This window comes from Poromitra crassiceps, assembly GCF_964638095.1.
Source record: "Poromitra crassiceps genome assembly, chromosome: 10".
NCBI lineage: Eukaryota > Metazoa > Chordata > Actinopteri > Beryciformes > Melamphaidae > Poromitra > Poromitra crassiceps.
The window spans coordinates 49,214,541-49,237,253 of NC_139631.1; the positions used below are offsets into that span (position 1 = coordinate 49,214,541).

At 44.1% G+C, this 22,713-nt stretch overlaps 1 protein-coding gene across 1 annotated transcript in view; it reads right to left on the reverse strand.

Annotated features, from left to right (window-relative positions):
- Positions 1–22,713, reverse strand: part of LOC310784498 (formin-binding protein 1-like) — a gene marked incomplete at both ends in the record, with an annotated part of 177,161 nt that overhangs the window by 135,808 nt on the left and 18,640 nt on the right. The window contains 5 exons of the mRNA XM_083645483.1: positions 700–828; positions 2,744–2,758; positions 3,988–4,083; positions 4,455–4,517; positions 16,702–16,849. Coding sequence (XP_083501609.1) covers positions 700–828; positions 2,744–2,758; positions 3,988–4,083; positions 4,455–4,517; positions 16,702–16,849 — 451 coding nt within the window. The remainder of the gene's footprint in view (positions 1–699; positions 829–2,743; positions 2,759–3,987; positions 4,084–4,454; positions 4,518–16,701; positions 16,850–22,713) is intronic.

Genomic DNA, 22,713 nt, shown 5'->3' on the forward strand with positions numbered 1-22,713 from the left:
CGCACCCGTCTCCAACCTGATTTGTTAAACCAGCTGGTTTTCTTAGCCAAAAATCTGTAGGCAACTAGATATAGGCTTTTGGTCGGATCAAAGACTCTGTCTTTGGTCCGCACCATGGTCCGTGGGAGGTTTCACACCCATCATTTTGGTTCGGATCAAACTGGAAAGTCCGAAAGTCCGGACCAAACGAGGTAGGTGTGAAAGCACCCGAAATCTATTTTTTATGACATCACTGATGATGTCACAGTGGGATTTATGACATCACGGATGATGTCACAGTGGGATTTATTAAACAAACAAACAAACAAACAGAGAAACAGACAGAGCCCCAGCTATCATTTATATACTGATGATGATAAATACATAAATAATAATAAAAGAAGACATCACAATTGCTCGAGTGACATCACTGATGTGACATCATCAGTGACATCATTACTGACCAAAATCATCACAAATCTCACAATGTAGGACCAAAATCGCGGACAGAGCCCACTTACTCAATTCTATATGATGATGATGATGATGATATTATATATGTGTTGTGTGTGTGTGTGTATGTGTGTGTGTGTGTGTATGTGTGTATGTGCACGCTTAAACAGGACATGCCAACATTTAGCATTTTATTCTGACGAGTGGGCTGAGTATAGGTAGTAACATTAATAGTAACAACAACAACAACAACAGTAAATTAGTTACCTGATATATAACTGGTACCAGTGTGTGGTAGTGCTGGTGCTGGTTCTGGTTAAACTGGTTTAAACTGGTCAGATAGTCTTTCCTGGATTCTTCAGCAACTTGTTGTTTCTGATGGGCTGCCTGCCGAGCCTGGACCAAGCCAAGGTCACATGATCAATATCTGCCCGAATATCAATATCTGCCCCAAGATCACATGATCAATATCTGCCCCAAGATCACATGATCAATCTGCTGGATAATCAATATCTCTGACAGTAGCTGAGTAACGCCTGCTAAATAATATCTACTACACACATTTCTTCAGGTTATAGATATACTAGGAATTTATTCCTAGGGTGGAGACTCTGGAGACGATGCGCCACCTGTCTTCTTCTCCCTACTTATACTCCCACCACTTACTCTGCCGATGATGTGCCACTTGTTCTCCCTACTTATACTCAAGTCAAGTCAAGTTTATTTATATAGCCCTAATTCACAAGCATGTCTCAGAGGGCTTCACAGAAAATATGTCTAGCTAATTCTAGCTGACACAACAGTAGCAAGAATATACAGAATAAAGATAACATTTTGAACAATTGATAGAGAAATATATAAAATATAGAAATGAAGGATAGAGCAGAGGAGAGAGCAGGAGAAGGGAGGAGAGCAGGGGGAATGTGAGAGAGTGATGGGGTGGGGAGGGAATGGGAAATGTTGGAGGGTATAGGAGGTGGGGAAGGAGCAAGAGGAGAGAGCAGGGGAGGGGAGGGGGGGGAGCGGGGGGGGGTGTGGGGGAGAAGAGAGCAGGGGGAGGGAGGAGGTGGGGAGAGAATGGGAAATGTGGGAGAGGAGAGAGCGTATGGAAGAGTATGGGAGTATAGAGAGAGTATGGGAGACTATATGGAGAGAACAGGGAAAGGAGGGCTAGCTGACACAACATTAACAAATTACAGTAGTAATAATAACACATCGAACAATTATATGATAGAGAAATATAGACACACATCTTGCAAACTTACTCCCACATATAGCCTCAGCCAGGAGACATTTGCTTGACTGGTGACATCATTGATGGCACCACTGATGACATCACTGATGGCATCACTGATGACATCACTGATGACATCACAATCATGACAGACAACGCCGCCGCCCACTTTGTTAACACATTGAGTGCCAAGGACGTCTCTGGACGTCCTAAAAAAATGTAACGTTCAGTGCCAAGGACGTCTGTGGACGTCCTAAAATCATAATTCATATTATTCCATAATTCTGCTGTTTAAGGTCGTACCTAGCCAGTGAGCATGAATCCCTTCAAGGGATCACACGGCGCCACCTTAAACATCGACACGGGAGCTGCGCCACCCACCTCAGATCCTTTACTTTGTGCAGGAGACAGCAGGGAAAGACGTGATCAAAGAGGAAACCGATGCATGCTTCAGCCAGAGCCGTATAGATTGCTCTGTCTGCAGCGGACAGTGGGCTCGGCTGCATCCGCGCTCACAACTGAGCTCTTATGCTTCTATCTATCTCCACACGATTCCCTGCCAGAAAGCCAGCATCCTCAGAGGTGGAGAGGGGGGGGGGGGGGGAGAGGGGGGGGGGGGGCACGCAGGCTGCACAGAAACCACACCACGCCACCACATCAGAAAACACCAGCCAGAGTCAGTGAATGTGCTCGAAATTAGAGTGCAAAAGGTATTCATAAAAGTGACTATATCTTGGAAAGTAAAAAAAAAACGACAGAAAACCCTTGAAAGTGCTTTTTTCAGAGGCTGTCATTTCATAATGGAACTGTCTAGAAACAAAATTTCTTCTTTGGAAGAAGCAGGAGTGTTCAATGTTTCATTAAAGTCCAGCCCTGTCAATATAGCCCTAATAGAAAAAATTCTATAGCTGTTTTTTCAACTGAATGGAAGTGAATCTGGCACAGGCTGCAGACAATTTTACTGAAGCGCTGTGGCACTCAATGTGTTAACCAATGTTAACTAAATAAAGAGAAGAGATGGACGGTGATGTGTGTGTGTGTGTGTGTGTGTGTGTGTGTGTGTGTGTGTTCACATACCTTCAGTGAGCAGCGCTGAGACAGGCAGGCAGACAGACAGACAGACAGACATAGGGTTAGAGTTAGTATTATTATATATTAACTATGGTAGTTATTAAAGGCAGCCTATGCAGGATTTGTCAGTTGCTGTAAACATGCAAAATTGCCCCCTTCTCCCAGCTCCACAAGAGAGAGAAAGAGAGAGAGAGAGAGCGGTCAAGCGCAGGGCCGCTGTAAGTCATTTTAAGCGGGAGTGCTGCAATGAACATCCAAACTTGTTTCCGGCAGCGCAAGAACGCCTCTGTGAATTGAGCAACAATTGTTTACAATGTCACCTCCGGTTGAGTGATTTTGCCTTCAAAATAAATAAATTAAAGTAGATTAAAGTAGTAATCTAACTATGAGACCCAACAGAATATAGTAACAATAATAATAAATAACATAGTAACAATAAGAGGAACATCTAGTTTAATGTTTGAATGAAAATAGACCAGCAGAACGGAATGGATGGGCAACTTTGATGATAGAGAGGGTCACAAAAAAATGTCCTCGCTACCAGATTTTGCTGAGGGCTGAACGGCACCAGCGCGAAAAATTTGGGGCATTTGAAGCCAGGTTTAGAGGGATAACTCATTTTAAATTAACAGTTGTGATGTCATTATTCAGTCTTAACCACCAATATTTGATCCTTTTCTCACTCACTCCTATGTCACCACCTGCTCTCCCTGCAGGGCTTGAAATTAACTTTTTTCACCACCTGCCAATATGGCTGCTAGATTTTAAAGTTACCAGCCAATTAGAATTTCCACTAGCCAAAATGTTTTTCTTGAAATAAACCAGAATATGAGTGGTTTAATTTAAACATAAGTATCACTAAATGGCCCGGGATTCTCAAAGCCTGTGTTGAGGGTCACACAAGAACAAAAATGCACTCTTGAAGCTAAATAAATCCAAAACCAACAAGTTAATTATTTGAATTTCTACTTCAATGTAGAACAGTCATTTCTTACACATGAGATTACTTTTAGCCTTTTAGTCATAAATATTATTGAAAGATATTCCATATTCCAGACTGAAATGCTATAACAGAAGAGTATTGGCCAGAATGACATGAACATTTGGACACTTATTCAGCGGGTATCTTGCATGTTGCGTTCAGGTGCACTGGACTTTTTTTTTTTTTTCAATTCCATCGCGGACCACACAGTGGGCGCTGGGCCGTATGCGGCCCATGTGTGGGTTAGGGTCAGTCTGTGAATATCTACCTTCTCTCCATCGGTCTTGCTGTCGATGTCAATTCTGTCAAAGTAGTGTTGAGCTCGCTCCGCCTCCTTACAGTCACGCTCAAACCGCCGTTTACTCTAAACATAAACAACAAGAACAACAGAAGAAATAATCACAGCTTTAGCATTTGACAGACAGATATTTAGAACTGTGATAGACTGACTGCCTGTCTTTTGCCAAATGGACGCTGCTATGCTCCTTTATGATGATTTAGGTCAGTGGGTCTCAAACTGTTTTGGCCTCACTATCGCCTTCCCTGATTTCTTAATCCAAGTACCCTCTTTACCCAATTACAACATTTTACTTAGAAAACTGCAAGAGACAACTATAGCATAGATACAATGAATGAATGAATAAATATAACATTAAAAAATAAGAAATTGTGTTTAGTGCCTCTTGAGCAGATGTTAACGTTTCATGTTTAAATATACTTGTATAGTTCACTCACCGACTCTAGCTGCTTCCAGGAGCTTTCGATGTGGTGCTGGGCCCGGCGGCCATCGTGGAAATGCTGCAAAGAAAAACAGAAACGTCACCACTCACTAGCCATCATGATGTTTGTCTTGTATTCTTTTCATTCTTTGTGTCTATTTCCTATTCATTGTTCTTTTGGAACCATATGTTATTAGTGGCCGGGCCAGCGAAGCGGAAGGGCCACTTATTGGATTTGCCAATATTATTATTATTATTCTCCTGGGAAGTTGGACTTCCCATGCATGAAAATAAACCAAACTTTGCACAGAAGTCCAGTCCCATGGCAAACTTTGTCTATGCGAATTTGGCGCAAATAGTCCTGATGGTGGCGCTACAGCGACCATCTAACGTTTCAAACTTTGAAAATTCATAACAAATCAGGCATACAATACGTGCTACGGCTTTCCAACTTTCACCAAAATGTGCAACCTATGGCCAATTATGAAGTCCAAAGACTGCAAAACTGCAAAAGCTGTAAAACTAATTCAACCCTACTCCTCCCACATTTTTTCTTCAAACGACACCAAACTTCAGCATCTGCATTGTTAGACTGTCCTAAAATGTTTGTTTGATCCCAAATAGACCCCACAGTGCATCAAAATGTTTTAATGTAGACAACTACTGCAAGTTCTCACTAAATAAAGCTAGAAACTTCACACATTTTCACGTTTTGCTGTCACAGTAGTTGAAGTGTGTAAAATCTCAGAATTGTATCTCGAAAACTTAATTTTTGACAATATTTTTAATTCTGCCCTAAAGAGCATTGATGCCTTCGCCATCCTGGGGAATGGTAGGACATGCCCTCGCCATCCTGGGAAATGGCGACAGTGTCACCTCAACTCCACCAGAACCCCCCCCCCCCCACCTCAACTCCACTCCTCTCGCACCCCAACCCCCCCTCACCCCCCTCCAACTACAGAGCAGGAGCCTCTGGACCTCCCCACACCGCCACCTCTACACATACAGGAGTCAGAGGTAAACATCCTCTTCAAAAGGCTAAAGACTAGGAAACCGGCTGGTCCTGATGCCGTATCACCCTCTGCCCTGAAGCACTGTGCTGACCAGCTGGCTCCAGTATTCACAGACATTTTTAACTCCTCACTGGAGGCCTGCCACGTACCAGCATGCTTCAAAAGATCAACCATAATCCCCCTCCCAAAAAAGGCAAGGCCCTCTGCACTTAAAGACTACAGACCCATCGCCCTGACCTCTGTGGTCATGAAGTCCTTTGAGCGCCTTGTCCTGTCCTACCTCAAATCCATCACAGACCCACTCCTGGACCCCCTCCAGTTTGCCTACAGAGCCAACAGGTCTGTAGACGATGCAATAAACGTGGCCCTCCACCACATCCTCACACACCTGGACAATGCAGGAACCTATGCCAGGATCCTGATTTCAGCTCGGCGTTTGACACGATCATCCCAGCCCTGCTACAGGATAAACTCTCCCAGCTGGGCGTGCCCGACCCCATCTGCAGATGGACCACAGACTTCCTGACTGACAGGAAGCAGCACGTGAGGCTGGGTAAGCACATCACTTCGGTCTATCAGCACCGGTGCCGCCCAAGGCGGTGTCCTCTTTCCATACTTCTTCGGTCTGTACACCAACAGCTGCACCTCCAGTCACCAGTCCGGCAAGCTCCTGAAGTTCACGGACGATACCACCCTCATAGGTTCATCACAGACGGAGATGAGTCGGAATACAGACAGGAAGTTGACCATCTGGTGACTTGGTGCAGTCAAAACAACCTGGTGTTAAATGCTCAAAAAACAATGGAGATGATTGTGGATTACAGGACCAAAGCACCACCTTCCCCCATCACCCTGGGTGACTTCCCAGTCAACACTGTGGAGTCCTTCCGCTTCCTGGGGACGATCATCAGTCACAACCTAAAATGGGAGCTGAACATCAGAGCTCTCACCAAGAAGGCACAGCAGAGGATGTACTTTGTGTGGCAGCTGAAGAAATTCAAAGTGCCAAAGATGGTGCACTTCTACACCTCAATCGTTGAGTCCATCCTCACCTCCTCTATCACCGTCTGGTATGCTGCTGCCACTCTCAAAGACATTAACAGACTTCAGCGCATCATCCGCTGCGCTGAGAAGATAATCGGATGCAACCTGCCATCCCTCCAGGACCTGCATGCAGCCAGGACACTGAAGCGGTCTCGCAAGAGCATGGCCGACCCCTCCCACCCTGGCCACAAACTCTTTAAGACACTCCTCCACGGCAAGAGACTGAGGTCTGCCAAGACCAGAACCACCCGCCAGAAGACCAGCTTCTTCCCAACCGCCATCAGCCTCACCATCAAGGCCGGGAAACCCCTTCCACCAAGGACCTCACCAACAACCCCCCCCCCCCCACACACACACACACACACACACAAACTCACTAACTCCTCCTAAACTCAGCTGAACCCTCCCCAACCATAAAACTGTAACTCATATCTAATTTAATGCCTGTTTAACTGGGACTGTAAATTCATGTAAATTCCCTGCACATTTAATGCCTATTTAACTTAGCCTGTAAATTTCATGTACATTCAATGTAAACTCTTATTTAATCACATGTAAATTCTACGTAAATTCATATTTATTATCCACAAAACACTTCACCACTCATGTACATATTGTATATATTTACTCGATTTGATTGCACTTGCAACTTTGTGATTGTCTTTAGTTATCTTCCTACTTCTTATCTCTGTATATTGATGTGACCGCTACGCTGCATACAGACACTAAGACACATTCCTCGTATGTAACTTGCATACTGTGGCAATAAAAGTGATTCTGATTCTGATTCTGATTCTGATGTGGTTTTGACCAGTTGCTTGCTAATGGATTTACCACCTGGTCAGAAACTCCGCTAACATTACCATCTTGTGTGAAGTAATGCAACCCTAACGTTACGACCGTTATGCTTATGGTCATGGAACATTATTGTTTGACTGCAGTTAGCTGCGATGGTGAGTCTGCCTATTATAACGTTAGCTTGATGCTATACGTGGCTAACTAATAGATTTAGCTATATTTATAGAAATTACCACCAGCCCCACTAATAACGTTACCGTCTTGTTGTTTCTCTTGTTTTCCTGCAGCTATATGCCCTGTTATTTTGCACTATGTTGTAACGGAGTCTACAGCACAAGAATTTCACATGTGATACTTGTACTACGGAGTGACAATAAAAATCTTGAATCTTGAATCTTGAGTCTTGTGTTGATAATGAATGTAACAGTCGTAAATATGCCTAACGTTACTGTCTGTTCTGCTTACGGTACATTGTTTGAATGTTCAGTTTGGTCAACTATTAGACGGTACCGGGGGAGAACGCTCTGACTGCAGTTACTGTAGCTGCAGTGGGACTGCACATTAGTATAACGTTAGCTTGATGCTAATCGCGGCTAACTAATATTGATTTACATTTATAGAAATTACCACCGAGCTCCACTAATAACGTTACCGTCTAGTGTGGATAATGAATGTAACAGTTGTAAATATGCCTAACGTTACTGTTATGCTTATGAAACATTGTTTGATTGTTCCGTTTGCTCACGGTAACGTGAATATCCTATCCATTTCCCCGCAGCCAATGTAAGCCAAAACACGGCCAAACATGCCACAATAATGTCAGATAATTCATCCAGAATCCTTCCTGGGCATCTCAAGGCTGATCTGACCAATACATTGTCCAGGTTGCCCTTTTCAAGTGACTTTTATGAGTTAACGTTACAACGCAACCATCACAGTCTGCTGTTGCCAGGCAGCTGCTTGTGCTTGTGCGAATATGGTGCCCGCGTGTCAGGTCGTTCACACGCTGCCTGCAATTACTCTAACGGCCACCGATGTCAATAATAGTTAGAACTTACAGATAGGACCTTTAAGTCACACACACAGTGACTTGAGACTTGACTTCGACTTGAGATTTGGGACTTGTGAACAATCTTTATTTTTGTGTGTATTAACTCATTGAGTGCCAGCCACTTTTGGAGAACGGACGCTCCCAGTGCCAGAGTTTTCAAAGCGTTTTCAGTGATTTCTCGAGGCCCACAGAATATTGTGTGATATTACTATGTAAACACCGAACACGCACAAAGAACGAACTGGCTCTATTGTATCATCAGCAAAAAAAGTTTATTGATACCATTTTCCGTTCTTTAGTTATGAGCCGGAGAAGATAGGTCGTTTTGAGCAAATACAGCCTTTTCAAATTATTAGCTGAGATATTCCGCCTTTTGTGAAATGCAGCATTTCAAGCACATTCACTGAGTCTGAAGATAATATTTTATGATGTAGTGACGTGGTGTCATTGTGTGATGCCCTGCGTGCCCCTCCCCCCCTCCCCTCCTCAGCTGCAAACTCCTCCCCACACTACACAGCCTCACGCACCCACTCTATTTTCGGAGTGCTCCGTTTGTGTGTGCCGGGCGGCTCCCAGCGCGATAGAGAAGAGCCAAACCGGACTGCTGAATGGTTTGGCGTCGGGTGCTGCTTTTCTGGTGGCTAATCGTGTGGAGAAACTATACAGACAGACAGACAGAGACAGAGGGGCTCAGTTGTGTGCGCGGATTGACTCATGTTCGCAGCCAACGTCAGCTCCAGACAGAGCAATCTATATCATGGCTCTGGCTGCAGCATGCATCGGTTTCTCTTTGATCACGGCTTTTTCCTCCTGTTTCTCAGGACCTGTCTCTAATCTGGAGAGCACTGTCGCCACCTAATGGGTTTGTAAAATAGGTTATAGACCTCCAATAGCTACAATATTTGTACAGTAGATGCAGAAGGCTTTGATCGACGTCCCACCGTCAAAAAACGCATTGGACGTCGAAAGACGTCCTTGGCACTCTACGTCACTATTTAATTGGACGTCGAAAGACGTCCATGGCACTCAATGAGTTAACATTAAGGAAAGGTCTACTAATAATAATGTCAACTAATCAATGGTGATGCTGTATGCTAATAGAGTGATACATAATAATAGATAGATAATAGAGTGATAGATAATACAGTAGCCTACATGTTTTGAATCCCTTAGTTTTAGCTATGCAGTGTTTTAAGCAGACTGGATGGCGTGCAGCAGATGATAGAACGCTCATCTATAAGAGACTTGAGACTTGAGTTGGACTTGTGACCAAATGAGATATATTTTAGTCATATCAATTGCTATTTCACTATTAAAACAGATGGTATATTAGTCTGCAGAGAAAGTAGGTTATTTGAGGGTCAGAATAGGATGTAAAGAGCCTCTGTTTATCTATATAAACACTGGTGGCTTTTTCATGCTGTCGCAAAGCAGCTAACCATTTGTTGACCAGTTGAACCAAGGGACAAAGTTGACTGGATTAATTTAGGACACTGGGACCTGTCCTGACATGTGTTCCATAGATGTAAGGTAATACAACTCACAGATAGATATATTTAAACAGATGGATATGTTTTGCACTACCGCCTAGCGGCTGACAACACAGCGTGCGCAAAGGGCGCGCTGGCCACATCAAGGCTATAGAACCTGACAAAGGTGTGGTGGGTAGACGGCCTCTCGAGAGCTCCAGACCGGAGTCGGGCACTGGGCACAGACTGTGGTGAGCTCGCCACTCTAAAGGCGAAAGCCTCTTGGGAGCTCTGCACTGAAGTCGGCCACCGGGCACAGACGACAGGGTGCTCGGCCCGGAGCCCCGGACGCACCCGCGGTTGCCTGCCTAGGCTGCTGCGGGCGCCCGGCCTGCCACACTCGGTCGCGGCGGTGCTGCTGCACGCGGAGTCCAGGATGGCTCCGTGGCAGGCGGGTTCACCGCCCTGGGGCGGTTCGCGCCTTGACCAGGGGCCCCTCCTCGGGGGCGTTGCGCCGAAGCGCGGGCGGGGGAGGGCCCCAAAGGGCGACCTCGACCCCACGCTCCGGGTAGCGCAGTGTTGCCGGGAGGAGGGCCGCACACTTCCTGCAGGAGTGTGAGTTGGACAGCGCAGGCTCAGCATGGTCCGGCCCTATACATGCAGAGCTCATGGAGATCGTCCATGGCCAACTTGGCACCAGGCGCATTTTCTAAATGGCCTTGTCATCCTCCATGTCCGAAAGGCGGGTCGCAGATGCAGCCATATCGACAGAGGGAAAGCTCGCTTAACCCAGCCAGGAAGCGAGCGAGGCACGCAGCTAAGCGGGCTGACCAACGGTGCCTAAGCAACAGCTGGACACCTAGCGTGCCATTACCTAGCGTACAGTTGGTAAAGCTAGCATAACACACACACTCTATTGAGAGAGGAGCTAGGAAGAAAAGCTAGAAGCTAGCAGCCTAACAACAGTTAGCTAGCGAACCATAGCAAGAGGGGGGAATAGGCTAAGAGGCGAACCTCACCAAGCTAGCAACCTAGCACAAGCCCGCTAGTGAACCGTAGTACGCTAACAAACACACTCACCCTATCCAGGGGAGGCTAGACTAATAGGCGAACCTCGCCGAATCTAGCAGCTAATATTTTAGCAGTGACACTTCACAGCCGGGAATGCCGAAACAAGCTAGCTCGAGCTAACGTAACAAACCCAGAGAGATGGTGTGTGTGTGTGTGCGTGTGTGTGTGTGTGTGTGTGTGTGTGTGTGTGTGTGTGTGCGTGCGTGCGTGCGTGTTGCTTTGCGCATAGCGTACTGACTGACGGTCATCTGTCTATCTGTCTGCACGCGCGCACACACACACCACACACACAGCAGCGCTGTGCACTTGCAGGCAGAGGAGAGAGCTCTCCCTCTCAAGGTTTCTACACACCGCCGACGAGTAAGCGATAAACTCGCAGATAGACAGATAGACAGATAGATAGATAGATAGATAGATAGATGTTGGTTCTTAAAAGAGCCTTTGTGTTGACGCAATGCGTAGTTAGCTAGCTGCAAAAAGGTGTGGGACCACTAGAACTCTGAAGAGAGATGGAGGCAGAATGTGCCAGACTGCGGGTTGCGCGTGTACAAAGGTTATATAGAGCTTATGACATCATAAGCTCCTGCATTTTAGCACCTCGCACACTGCTCTCTTCAATGAGGAAGTATCTTGTAGAATCTTGTAGAAAAGTGTCGATTTTAAGGCTTTGGGTTGAAAGTAATGCATAATAATTTCGGAGGCACATAATTACTAACATAAGACCCTAAATAACATACCGTAAAATACCAATTAGAAGCCGACTTCCAAATTGCCGCGGGTCCCATATTTAAGCCGGGTCTGGATACATATTTTGTACATAAAAGCAGGTCCCAATTTGACGCCCGGTTAGTTTTTTCAATGTTTTCTTTTTACCTTTGCGACATCCTGTTGAATGCATCTCCCAAACACAACGAAGAAGAAAAATCGGATGAAGAAGACGAACAACGAGGAAACGAGGAAGGAAAAAAAACACATGCACGAAACTTGCTGATCAAAATTCGTTTTCCATCAACATCTAAAGATTCTGAAAATTGTGTAGGCATTTCCTGAAGATTTTTATACACTAAAACCGACATCTCTGGTGTAATAATTATTTTGAGAAATGTGCCTATGGTATGTTTCCCTGCCAGCGGGCATAGAAGTCGGCTTCTAATTGGTATTTCACGGCACTTTCACATGTGCGCTACTGAAGAGGGTAGGCTCCGTGAGTGATGAACTTTTTAAAAATTCGTTTTCCAGCAACACCTGACAGTTATGAAAATTGTGTAGGCATTTTCTGAAGATTTTTGAAGGCCTACAAATCCGACATCTCTGATTGAGAAATGTGAGTATGATAGGCTATAATGTTTCCCCTGCCAGTGGAGGAGGAGGCAGCGCATGGAATGCTCTGCTGCGCTGAGAGGGAGGCGCGGCTCTCCCCAGACAAGCAATCGTGTGGGGGGCTGTAGCCAACTGATTAAAATAAATGGTTTAAATAAACAATTTCATACTATTTACAATCTTTGCTGAGCAATATTTTTGTACAAAAATAATTAAAGCAGGTCCCAAACTGCCGCAGGTCCCATATTGACGCGGGGTCTGGCTACATATTTTGTCAATTAACGCCCGGGCTAATAATTGGTATTTTACGGTAGTTAGAATGTTTTTGTGGATTTTGGTTTCCAGGGACTTTAAATGAAACGAAGGGGGGGGGGGGGGGGGGGGGGTTCCGAACCGTGCCGAACCGTGGGGAACCGCGTTCCGAACCGTGGGGGCTGATCCGTACGGGTCACGGATTATCCGTGATCCGTGCCAGCCCTATGTACCATGTAGCATTGTTAAATCCAGTATCAAAGTTGACAATTTCAAAATGCACTGATGTACATCTGTAATGAGAACATTCAAGAGAAAGTATCAAAAGAAGAAATCAGAAAAACATCCACATGCCTTCGTAAACAAAATCTCAAAGAGCAACAGACAACAGAATGCCAGTGAAGACTTGGAACCCAGTCAATGGCCAAGAGTCCCTGTGATGTTGACATGTACTTAGCAGGGGTGCGTGTCTAAGTTCCCACAGCCCTATGTTCCCCCAGCCCTATGTTCCCACCAGTGTTGAGCAGTAAGGCGTTACTTAGTTATTGTAATCAGATTACAGTAACACATTACTTAGTTAGTGTATATAGTGGACATTGAATTCCGTTCCGGAGTGGCTCCGATGTGGCACAGGACATTCCACTTCCGTACCGGAGAGCTGGAACCTGAAGCGGTGTACATTGCACTTTACAGGCAGCAGCTGACTGGCTGAGCTTTGAGTCAGCTGAGGCCTCGCTCCTCCCTCCTGACTGGGAGGAGGACACACTGAAAGGACTACATCTCCCAGCATGCCCCTATTCCAAAACACACATGGGCGCGCACGTGCACACACACACATGCACACACACGCACACACACACACACACACACACACACACACACACACACACACACACACACACACAGACACACACACACACACACACACACACACACTAATCTCTCCATATTACTTCCAGCTAGCAGGTCTGAATCCTGGAGACACAATATGCTGCAACCAGTCGTGTGTGTGTGTGTGTGTGTGTGTGCGTGTGTGTGTGTGTGTGTGTGTGTGTGTGTGTGTGTGCATGCGTGCGTGCGTGTGTTTGTGTGGGTGTGTGTGTGTGTGTTTGTGTGTGTGTGTGTGTGTGTTGTGTGTGTGTGTGTGTGTGTGTGTGTGTGTGTGTGTGTGTGTGTGTGTGTGTGTGTGTGTGTGTGTGTGTGTGCGTGTGCGTGCGTGTGGAGGGGGGATGTAGTGACCTGAATAAATCCAGAGACCTGAATAAATGACCCAGTTTTGGTCAGGATTTATTCAATATTGAGTGTGTGTGTGTGTGTGTGTGTGTGTGTGTGTGTGTGTGTGTGTGTGTGTCAGACAATTGTCCAAGTCCCTCTGATCCGAGTCCCAAGCGAGTCTCAAGTCAATTGGTCCCGAGTCTCAAGCAAGTCCCAAGTCTTTCCTTTTGTCGGCAAGTCAAGTCAAGTCAAGTCAAGTCACAATGTTATTTCAAGTCAAGTCTCGAGTCGAGTCACAGGTTATGTCAAGTCGAGTCACAGGTTAGTAAAAATTACAAGGCAGAGATTATTTACGCTGCAGACGTGCGCGTTCACGTTAATACGTGCTTGTTGCCAAGCAACACACTTCTCTCAGACGAGCTCGAGACAGCTGACAGACAGCTCCAACTCAGCTCAAACTTATAGAGTTGTATTCAAAGCATAGACAGGTTCTCACAGCTCAATTTAACAGCGCCAACACAAGCAGTTTGATCACAAGTGCAATCAGTACGTCACAAGTCCGAGTCGAGTTTCGAGTCATTTTCTTCCAAGTCCGAGTCAAGTTTCAAGTATTTACCTTCCAAGTCCGAGTCGAGTCGGAAGTCGTCAAATTTGCGACTCGAGTCGACTCGAGTCCGAGTCCCTATGACTCGAGTCCAATTGTCTGGTGTGTGTGTGTGTCTGCATGTGCCAGTTGCATTGCTTCATCACGTTATTTAATTGTTAATAATTGCCAGCTGATAAGCTTGCATCGCATGGCGTGGATTCAGGCTTAGTCATTGGTTTAGAGTGAATCATAACTCCCGCCTCCGATTTGGAGTGATTGGAGAAGTGTTCGCGTGTACCGTAACATGTCAGTCAAAGTCACAATCCCCGTGTAGTCATTGGATAAACTTAGCGCGAATAGGAATAGAGTTTGGGACTGTGGTTAGCGGTGATTGGCTGAGGGAAGCGGACGTTCATCTTATAACGAAGGAAGAGTTGCGAAATGAAGTCTGGACTATGCCTGGTAAATCAGGTCCCGGTATTTCCCGGAGTTGCCTTTCCAGACATGAGGGGTGGTTGTTTCTAAACATGAGGAAAAGGTGTGAGTAGAGCGGGCGGGGCGGGGCGGGGCGGGCGGGGGGGGGGCATTACGTGTGCTATACAGTGCACAGAGGTGCTGCTGCAGAGAGAGACAGAGAGAGAGAGAAAGGAACATACTTGACACCCAAAACGCACGCACAGCTCTCCATACACTGCATCCACAACACAAGATCTCTGCCCAACACTTCTCCACTCCATAACACACATTCTCTGCTCTAGATCAGGTGAGCTATGAACTGGAAGATCAGAGCCTGAGCTCAACATCAGAACGCAATTCTCCACTCCATGAATATAATGCAACACTATCACCCTTTCGCATTTTCACAATACAAGACAGACACGAACTGAGCCGACACCTTTATTTCTAACAGTCACTGAATGCAAATTCCCAATCGCAAACTGATGCACCATTTATGAGGTTATGGTTGGCTTGAGAGATATATTGCGAAGCCCTAGACAGTGTGTAATTAAAATAGGTACGTTCAAACACGACCGTAATAGTGCGTGTGTTTAGTTTATTTATTTATTTATTCGTTTATTGAGCAGGGACAAATGCATAGAATATTATTTCATATGACCTACAAAAGAGATGTCATGCATACAGGTTTCTAGCCAAGGCTAATTTGCAACCCCTGTCCCTGGTTAGGCCTTTAAAACAAAAGTTCAAGAGAAAAATTAAAAAAGGTACCAAAATGTTAAAAACGAACCATATAAAACAGAACAAAATAAAGACAAAAACAAAAAGCAAAAACACAAAACAAATAAGGACAGAAAACTAAAATAGTACAATACTAAAAGTCAATGTTCACAGGCTTGTTTCAGTTTCAGCCATTGTTTTGCTTGTGTGTTAAATACGGTGAGTTCTGTCAATGTTTTTATTTCTGGTGGTAATGTGTTCCATAATTTGGTACCTATTACCGAGAAGGATGACTGTCCGAATGTTGTTCTGCGTTTCGCTGTTCTACAGTTCCCGCTTGCTGCACCCCTAGTTCTAATACCACCGTCTTGTTTGTTTATTAACTGGCAAAGTATCTCTGGAGCAAGGCTGTTCACACATTTAAAAATAAGTTTTAAAAATGAGAAGCCGACAAAACTGTCAAAACTTAGTAAATTATATTTATTGATAATTTGGCAATGGTGCCATCGAACAGGTTTCTGGTCCATTACTTTCAGTGCCTGTTTATATAATGACCTAATGGGTGCCAGTGTTGTTTGGTTAGCCTGACCCCAAACGGTTATGCAATATGATAAATGGGAAAATATCATGGCATGCATGTACTGTTGTGCTGCCTTAAGGGGTATATAATGTCTAATCAGGCGAAAGCAATTTAAATTGGTTTTGACAGTTTTGCACAGCTTCTTCACATGCCTACCAAACTTAAGTTGAGAATCTAAAATAACACCTAAAAATTTAAACTCGTCTACTTGATTTATCTCTATCTCATTGATCTTTACTCCATAATTTTCGTTGGCTTTCCTCTTAATGGAAAAGCACATCGACACTGTCTTCTTATAATTCAAAGTCAAATGATTATTTTGGAGCCACTGTGACACACCAGACATTTCTTTTGACAGTATTTCCGCTGCCATCTGAGGAGTTTTTGCAGACACATAAACAATTGTGTCGTCCGCATACATTTGGCATTTGGCTCTTTTGCAATTGTTGGGTAAATCATTTATATATAAACCGAAAAGTATGGGGCCCATAATAGAACCTTGTGGAATTCCCATTCGACAAGTCTGGACAGTTGACAGAGTAGATTTTGATCTAACCCATTGCTCTCTATGCTCAAGATATGATCGAAACCAAGCAATTGTCTCATCTGAGAGGTTATATGCTTAGTGTGTTTTACATACGTGTTTTGGATTGTTTAATGTGTGTGTATGTTTGTGTGTGCATGTTACCTGTTTCCTCTCAGCCTTTAGCTCGTGCGTGTAGCGTGTTAGCTCGCTCAGTGTGTGTGTATGCAGCTTTTCTGCTAGCGCCTCACGCTGAACTGCGACCTCGTTCAGCTCCCGCAGCGTCGCTGTGAAGGCACAGCACCATGTGTACCTGAAACAAACAACAAAACAAGCTGTCAGGTTTCACAGCACCATGTGTACCTGAAACAAATAGATCACAACTATCCATAATCAACCTTCTAACTGAGCACTCCACATTAGAAAACTGTATTGTACTGTACGGAATTGTATCCAATTGCGGACATTCTCGGTCACTCGCGTAATTACCGGTGTTTACTGGCATTTTTATATGGAATTCCCAGCCGAAAGCTAAGTGACATAAATTCATAGGTTTTGCTAGCTAGATATCAAATTTAATAAATATCTATACACTTTTAACTTGACTATCTGCCAATACCGATACAATCCGATCTGATCTTTATTCCTCGCTTATACAACTATGAGGATTGTTAATTTGTATTGATATTGCTACCGTTTTCGAGTTTGCTTAACGAACCGGGTCCTTATTGATACCACTATCGATACTTTTGTATTATGGTGGAAAGACGAGATGACAATAAATTGTTGTTTATGTTTCAACAAGTATTTTGTTTTCACACTAAGGGCTCTATCATCGCAAAGGCTGTAACTTTGCCCGTTTTGCACTTGAATAGAGCTGAGCAAAGCCCTAATTGTGGGCGTGTTGGCCCGCTGCGCTTGGCATCCTCTCCTGCAAACCTCCATATAGGCGTGTTTATGTATTCACAGTGTGAGATCATGTCCACTCCCCTTAAAAGCTACAGCGTCACATCGAGACTAAACTGTGACAGCAGCTTCTTTCTTGCTGAGTGCCGTGGGCAAGCAGAGCGACAGAGTAAGAGGGCGAGAGAGAGAAAAGAGAGATGGGGAGAGAATGAGAGAGAGAGAGATAGTCGTTTCGTTCATATAGGCTATACCAGTGATACTCAACTGGTGGCCCGCGGCGCCCCCTGTGCGGCCCACGATGGAATTGCACTTTTTTTTTTTTTTTTACAGTGCACCTGAACGCAACATGCAAGATACCCGCTGAATAAGTGTCCAAATGTTCATGTCATTCTGGTCAATACTCCACTTCTGTTATAGCATTTCAGTCTGGAATATGGAATATCTTTCAATAATCTATGATTAAGCTGCTAAATTGTCAAATACCGCCGTCTGCTTGCTACCCAGGCACTTATGTATGTAACTATCCTGTGTGCACAACATTGTCAGACTAAACTCTGGCTGACACCCCAAAAACCTACAATCCGCTACAGAAAAATGTATATTGTTTGTTTATTAACTGGCCCCTGGCCTTCTATCATTTCACGAAAGTGGCCCCCGGGCAAAGCAAGTTGAGTATCCCTGGGCTATACCATACACATTTAAAAATATTTGTTTCTTTAATAGGGTAGGGATGTGTGAGATTTTGATTCTAGCCTATTGCAATAGCAGAATTGTCCACTCGGGTAGCTATTGACTGTGGTCACGCCATCCCATGCTGTGGAGAAGAATTATGTAGCCTAATAAAACCATGACAAACAATTTCTCATTTTCAAATCAAGGTGTGTGTTTTTTCTGCAATGTAGGCTATAGTTGAAAATAAATGTGGCATTCTGAAGAGGCGGGGGAGTGTGTGCGGGTGAGAGGTTTTGGAGAGAGGACATCCCATGCCATGCGTAATGTATCCAATCGAGGATTTCCTGCACTGCGCGGAGAATACTGCATGCACTCAAGCGCAGTGGAGTTTTTATCGCTAAGACCTGCTACTCGCCTACTGTCATCTTCTCCACTGGTCCACGTCCACCCAGTGAGTACCAATGAGTACTATGGTGTATTGTTCATTGATTGATTGATTGATTGATTTTTTGTCTTTTTTTCTATTACATCCTAAACATTTCTATTGTGTTCTATTCTATTATCCCCTCCTGTTTTTTTTTTTTTTCCCACAATATTTTTATTCACATTTTTTCTCCCCACATATATTACACATACATACAGACATAAGATAATAATAGTAATCAAATCAAATTCACATATTACATAATTATATTAAGACAAAACTAAACTAAGCAAAACAATAATAAATAGCACAAAACGAAACAAAGACAAGAAAAAAATAAAAAAATAAAAAAAATAAAAAAATAAAAAACAAAAAAACTGCACATCAACGAGCTAAGAATGATATAAGAGGGTCCCACACCCTCTCAAAATCTTCTGCCCTTCCTCTACTTATATAAGTCAGGCGTTCTAGCGCCATACAGGCTGTCATCTCCCTCTTCCAAACTTGTATTGATGGTATTTCCATTTTTTTCCAGGACAATGCTATCATCCTCCTGGCCTGCAGGAGTCCAAAATCAATCAAAGTCCTCTGCTTTGAGTTACCAATAAAATTAACTGGAAAAATACCTAAAACACATAGTTTTGCTTGACGTGGGACCTCAACTTCAACAATTTCTGTTATCGTCTGAACAACACTCTCCCAGTATTTTTGTAGCTTCGGACAGTCCCACACACAATGAAATAGAGTACCCTTTCCAACAAAGCATTTACTACAGGTATCAGGAATATTAGGGGACCAACGATTCAGTGTAACAGGGTTGATATAAGTTCTCATCAGCCACTTATATTGTAGAAGCCTCATTCTTGTATTAATGGATTGTTTTTGGGCTTTTTCACATGCCTCCTCCCAATCAGCTTCATCTATGTCCCCTTGAACATCTACTCTCCATGCCTCTAACCTGTCGATAGTAGATTCCTTATCATATGACATCAGGTCAGTGTAGAAGAAAGAAACATGCTTCCTTCCCTCTGGGGGCAGAAGTGTGAGATTTTCGATATGAGATAATAATGGTTCAGACATTACATCTTTATGTTTTGTTAGTATGAAGTGTCTCAGCTGAAGGTATTTGTAGAAATGTTTTGGAGGAATATGATATTTCTGGCATAACTGTTCAAATGTAAGAAGTTTACCCTTCACATAAAGGTCTCCTATATTCTGCACACCTTTGTCTGCCCAGATTCTGAAAGCACCATCTGCCCTCCCTGCTCTGAAGAGTGTGTTACCCCATATGGGGGAGAGGCAAGAAATGGGAGGAGTATCCCCAATATGTTGATGTGCTTTGAACCAGATGCCAATAGTATTCTTGAGGAAAGGGTTCTCTGTTGATTTTTTCAATTGTTTTGGGTCTGCCGAGTACAAGTACAGCTTTAATGGAAGGTTTGGTACAGATGTCTGCTCAATATCCGTCCAGGCTGGAGAAGCCTCTTTTGAAAAATAAAACATTGCAGAACGTAACTGAGCCGACCAGTAATACAACTTAAAATTCGGAAGTCGAAGTCCACCCCTTTCATAAGGCAGGTACAGTAGTCCAAGTCTTAACACATTCAGTGCCACAGCGCTTCAGTAAAATTGTCTGGAGCCTGTGCCAGATTCACTTCCATTCAGTTGAAAACAGCTATAGAATTTTTTCTATTATGGCTATATTAACGGGGCTGGACTTTAATGAAAGATTGAACACTCCTGCTTCTTCCAAAGAAGAAATTTTGTTTCTAGACAGTTCCATTATGAAATTACAGCCTCTCAAAAAAGTGCACTTTCATGGGTTTTCTGTCGTTTTTTTTTTCTTTCCAAGATATAGCCCCTTTTATGAATACCTTTTGCACTCTAATTGCGAGCACATTCACTGACTCTGGCTGGTGTTTTCTGATGTGGTGGCGTGTGGTGTGGTTTCTGTGCAGCCACACACCCCTCTCCCCCCCCCCCCCCCCCCTCTCCACCTCTGAGCTGCGGGCTCCTCCCACACGCACAGAGTTTGCTTTCTCGACTCGTTTTTGCCCCGGACAGATCCCAGCTTTGCTGCGCGCATCATTTCCTTGATGGGCATCAAGGAAATGATGCGCGCTGGCAAACGCGACTGAACGAAAAGGCTTGGCCCGTTCGGCTTCGGATGCTGCCTTTCTAGGAAATCGTGTGGAGATAGATAGAAGCATAAGAGCTCAGTTGTGAGCGCGGATGCAGCCGAGCCCACTCTCGCTGTAGACGGAGCAATATATAGGCTCTGGCAGAAAGCATGCATCGGTTTCCACGGCTTTCTCCGCTGTCTCCTGTACAAAGTAAAGGATCTGAGGTGGGTGGAGCAGCTCCTGTGACGATGTTTAAGGTGGCGCCGTGTGATCCCTTGAAGGGATTCATGCTCACTGGCTGGGTACGACCTTAAACAGCAGAATTATGGAATAATATGAATTATGATTTTAGGACGTCCACAGACGTCCTTGGCACTGAACGTTACTTTTTTTTAGGACGTGCACAGACGTCCTTGGCACTGAATGTGTTAATCTCGATTTCTTGTTATTCCAAATTAATTTACTAAGGATACTATTAAGCTCGGTAAAAAAAGATTTTGGAAGTGGAAGAGGGAGTGACTGAAATAAATATAAAAATTTGGGTAATATATTCATCTTAATCATGTTAATACGGCCAATCATTGATATGGGCATTGTCATCCATCTATCCAATGTTTCTTTCACTTTGTTCATCAGTGGGTCATAGTTTGTTGGGACAATTGTTTTAATTTCAGGGGTAATTCTGACACCAAGATAGGTAAATCCTTCCTTTGCATTAATAAATTGAGTTTGTATGACTGGGTTCAATCTTTCTTCTTTATTCAAAAATAGTATCGATGATTTTGAGTTGTTAATTTCATAACCAGAGAAGCGCCCAAATAATTCAATTTGTTGCATTAAGGTTGGGACACTGGTAGATAACTTTGTCAAGAAAAGAATCACATCATCAGCATATAAAGATATTCTGTGTTGCCGTTCACCCAACCGGATGCCCGACAGGCTTGTCTGCGCTCTTATAGCCATAGCCAAGGGTTCTATTGCTAAAATGAACAGTATTGGTGAAAAAGGACATCCCTGGCGGGTAGACCACTCAAACAACACTCAAACAACTCAAAACAACTGGTTCAGAAACTATATTATTTGTGAGGATGTTGGCTATTGGATTTGTATATAAGATCTGAATCCATTTAAGGAAGTTGTTTCCAAATCCGAATCTAGGTAAGACATTAAATAAATATGGCCATTCTATACGATCAAAAGCCTGGCGAGCATCCAGTGATAGTACAGCTGTATCCTTAGCATCAGCTTTTTCATGAATAATGTTAAGAACTCTTCTAATATTATGGAATCCTTGGCGTTTTTGCACAAAACCATTTTGATCATCATGAATCAGATGTGGAATATAACGATCTAACCTCCTAGCTAGGGCTTTACAGAGTATTTTTGTGTCTGATCCAAGCAGGCTTATTGGCCTAAATGATGAACACTCCGTAGGCGGTTTGCCTGGTTTCAGCAACAGTGTTATCATTGCCTGTCTTAAAGAAGGTGGAAGAGTTCCGTTTTTATAGGATTCATTGTACATATTTAACTCATTCATGGCCAAAGACGTCTTTAACGTGTTATCAGGAATGTGCCTCCCAGCCAAAGACGTGTTTGACGTGTTTTTGTTTTTATTAGTGCAGCGCGTAGTTCAAAGACTTCCCCAGCCTGTGACATTGTATCAGGTCCCTGGCCTCAAAGTCAAGCCGTTACACGTGAACAAACACATACCGCAGCTGTTGTTTTGAAATTGAGCAGGAGGAAAAACAGAAAACGGATAAACGCTTTCTTGTGCAGAGAGGAGAAACGCCATTGAAACGCCCCTCGGCGCGCTGCACGAGCTGGTCGCCTTGCTGCAGGGCAGCGGACATCGATCAGTTGTTCGCGGTAGTCAAACCCGTGACCAACATGATCGACCCCATTCCTGTGTGCCAGCCCAAAAGAGACGAGACGGAGTCACAACTTTGTGAGGAGGAGAACAGCAGCCTCGCCACAGAAATTGCTTTCACACAGAGCCAAGCAGCACGGCCACTTTCCTGTCGAGGGCGAGGAAGACTGGACTCCAATGCGACA